The sequence below is a fragment of the Austrofundulus limnaeus genome, unplaced genomic scaffold (assembly GCF_001266775.1).
Source record: "Austrofundulus limnaeus strain Quisiro unplaced genomic scaffold, Austrofundulus_limnaeus-1.0 Scaffold54, whole genome shotgun sequence".
Lineage (NCBI taxonomy): Eukaryota > Metazoa > Chordata > Actinopteri > Cyprinodontiformes > Rivulidae > Austrofundulus > Austrofundulus limnaeus.
In genome coordinates, this window is record NW_013952456.1 from 1430814 (window position 1) to 1434284 (window position 3471).

At 37.5% G+C, this 3471-nt stretch overlaps 1 protein-coding gene across 1 annotated transcript in view; it reads right to left on the minus strand.

Moving 5' to 3' along the window:
• The window catches only part of LOC106517916 (WD repeat-containing protein 48), a gene marked incomplete in the record, with an annotated part of 12841 nt that overhangs the window by 1915 nt on the left and 7455 nt on the right, over positions 1 to 3471 (minus strand). The window contains 7 exon segments of the mRNA XM_014008967.1: positions 1189 to 1276; positions 1370 to 1475; positions 1566 to 1661; positions 1957 to 2053; positions 2171 to 2278; positions 2532 to 2629; positions 2718 to 2820. Coding sequence (XP_013864421.1) covers positions 1189 to 1276; positions 1370 to 1475; positions 1566 to 1661; positions 1957 to 2053; positions 2171 to 2278; positions 2532 to 2629; positions 2718 to 2820 — 696 coding nt within the window.

A 3471-nucleotide genomic window follows, 5' to 3' on the forward strand; every position in this document is an offset into this window, starting at 1 on the left:
GTTTAGAGTTCATAAATTTTTTTATTTAAAAAAACAAATTCCATATGCAATTAAAATACAAATCATAAATTAAATTGAAAGGCAGCAGAAGAAAAAATGTTATATTTGCCCCTTTTCTTGAATATATAACTTCAAACAAAAATAGTTTTCAAATAACAAAACAAACAAAAAAGAAAAACAAAGTTTTAACTCCTTCTTGAACAATTCGTATAAATAGTACGGCTGCCACCATTAGTCGACTAGTCACGATTATTGTCAACTATTAAAAACCTTGATGATTTAATAGTTGATATGTCACTTTTTTTAAACTGCTGCGTCTGCCTTTCTGTCCTTGACTCACATGTGCAGCAGTGGTAATTAGGGCTGCCACAAACGACTATTCTTATAGTTGGCTAATCTGTGATTAGTCGACTATAAAAAATAATACAAAGTTAGAAAAAAATGATGCATCAACTATTAAATTAGTTGTTGACTATTTTAATAGTTGACATAATCGTGACTAGTCGACTAATCGTGGCAGCCCTAATAAATATACATTATACCATTTCATTTTTCTCCAACAGATTAACCTTTATCATTCTCTTAAATATACCCATTGATCTGGCATTTTTAACTTCATTCAGATTATTCCTAATTTGAGCCAAATATGTTTAAATAATAGCTTAGTTATGGTTAATTTTGCATTTTAGCCATGGCAGCCATCTTGGATTTTTGATTTYGATTCAGTATGTGATGAAGACCRTTCTTAGCTACCAACACACCAAATGTTAGCAAAAAGTGTTTTAAAATGGGCGAGTTATTGCAGTTTCAATGCGGAGCTGTCTCGGCCACTCAAGCTCTTCCCATTTTGGTTGTGAATGTCTAAAACCTGATATATACACAGTGTACTGACTACAACAAAAAAAAAAATCTCATCTGAGGCTACAACTATGAACGTCCAGGTTTAACTACACTGAAGGTAAAAAACTTTAAATGCTCCGAATCTGCCTATCTTCATTTCTAAAGTGTAGACCTTTAAAATAAATCAGAAATGTTGAGACAACATTAAGATAGGTTCAAAGTAGGATGAGCTGCTGGACGAGCAACAAAACATTCTGCACGGCCTAAAATAATATTCTGCAATCTGTGCACACAAGAAGAGAAAAATTTTCAAAATTTGAGGAGGAGAGGAGAGGAGAGCATACTCACATCTACAGTTATATCAATAACCCACTGTGGGACTGTCTCGTTCAGCAGCATTGATTCAGTCTCTCCACCTGAATCTCTACACAGCAGCCTGCAACAAAAACCACACAGGTCAGATTCCACTATTAGTCCAACACCAATACTTTAACTACACTAACATTAAATGTGTTTAATAAGACCAGACCTAAAAAGAGTTCTTCCTCCTGCTTCTCCAAAGATAACGGGCGTATGAGGTGGAACCTGGAAATATCCATTTCCTTTCTGGACCCTGTTCTCCTGCTCTCCGTTCACTGTGGACACATGAACACAAAGCTGTAACAAAAGCAGCAAGCAAACATGCAGCAAAGCATAAAAACTATTTTGGTACTGAGTCTCCTTACCGTGGTTCACCTCGTTCTCTTCCTCATCCATGGGGTTGATGCGAGTTCTGGGCCAGAACTCCAGCAGAGCTTGGAGCAACAATCCACCCAGGTTCACTGTGAACAGAAGTGACCAAGATAGTGAAAGGTTACATAGATTTAAAGCTGTACTATTTATAATGAAGTGTTCAACCATAACTAATACTGCTCAGCTTGTAGAAATGTTCTGCTGAGAAAACAGACATCCTGAAACTCACATGGATGATTGATCTGTTATCTGAGTCAAACACTCAGACAATCTCTGTTCAGGGACTGCTCAGAGCCYTTATAGCAACAGCTCTTCGCTCTATTTAATATTAAGCATGCTCATAATGTTGTAGCTGCTCATGGTAGATGAAATGTGATGACCTACACTTTGGGTCAGATCCATCAGAACTGGAAAACCCTGCATCTTTTGCAGACACCCAGGCGGCAAAGCAGTCACTCTCATCCAAAGTGATGGTGAGCATCTATTAGGATTGAAAGGGAACAAAACAAAACAAAAAAAAATCAAAGCATCAACCAGAATAACATCATTCACATGAAGGCAAATGAAAAGCCCCCYTTGTAGCAGATCTAAAACTCACCCCAGTTTTCAGATCAACAGAAAACCAGTTTGGCACATAGACCATTTTGAAGCGCTTTTTAATTTCTTCATCAAACTCCACTTTTCCTAAGTCTTCACCCTTGCAAGCCTAGAAGTAAATAAWCATGTGGTCAGTTTAAACTACATATATCAATAGTACAAGTGATGTTTTCTTAAATTTGAGTCATAATTAGCCTGTTAAGATAAAAACAAATAACTATAACCACATTCCCTGTTGATCTTAAAAATAATACTACTACTTCTGAGTGAAAGCACTTCTCTACAAAGTCCAAAATAAAATAGATGTATTTACAATTATAAAACAAAGTCCTTTAAATATTGCACGGACAACACTGGATCACCTTTAATACATCCCAAAATGCCACGTTGTTGTTAGTGTCTTTGGTGAGGATGTGCCTCTTGTCATTTAGAATGTGGCACTGTATAATACTGGCACCTCCTGCAAAAAAACAGTTTTATTTTATTTCATGAAATACCAAGAAAAAAACAAACCATTTACAATAAATGAATGAAAATCACAAGTTTACCCTTGATGACTTGTTCTGGCTGAGTACAGAGTGGAGTCAGAGGTGTACTGCAGTCATTGTCGTACTCCCCTGATGATCTGAAGTTGTGCATTCCCTTTAGAGACTACACAAACACATAAAAACATTTCATCTATTATCTGCCACTTCTTCCAAAGTCAAGTCGCAGGGACAGCATTCAGACACCTCTTCCCAGCAGCATTACAAGACCAGCCAAGAAACAAAGTAATGTGTTCTGGGTCTTCCCTGTGGTGTCCTCACAGGTGGACAGGTATAGAACATAGGCAGGAGTCCAGATGCCCAAACCACCTCAACTGGCTCCTCTCAATGTTTAAGGAAGAGCACAGCTACTCTGCAGAAAAAAAATCTCTTTTAACCCCCTGTATCTGAGACCCTGTTCTTTCAGTCACTACCAAGACTTTGTAGGAATGTGGATCGACCAGTAAACAGAACTTTGCCTTGCAGCTAAGCTCCCTCTTTACCAGAACAGACCAGTAGAGGGTACACAATAGAGGTGTAACACTACATCGCTCTATATCGATATATCCATTTGAATGGTTCAGGATTCAGTTATATCGAGGCAAAATGAAAGTATCGATCTATATCGTCATCATATTCWTGATGTGAATCGATATTATATYCCCATCTAACAGTGTCGTTGTGTTTGGCTATGTTCACATTGCAGGCAAATCCGACCCAAATCCGATTTTTTTGACCCATCTGACTCATATCTGATTTTTTTATGACAGTCTGAACG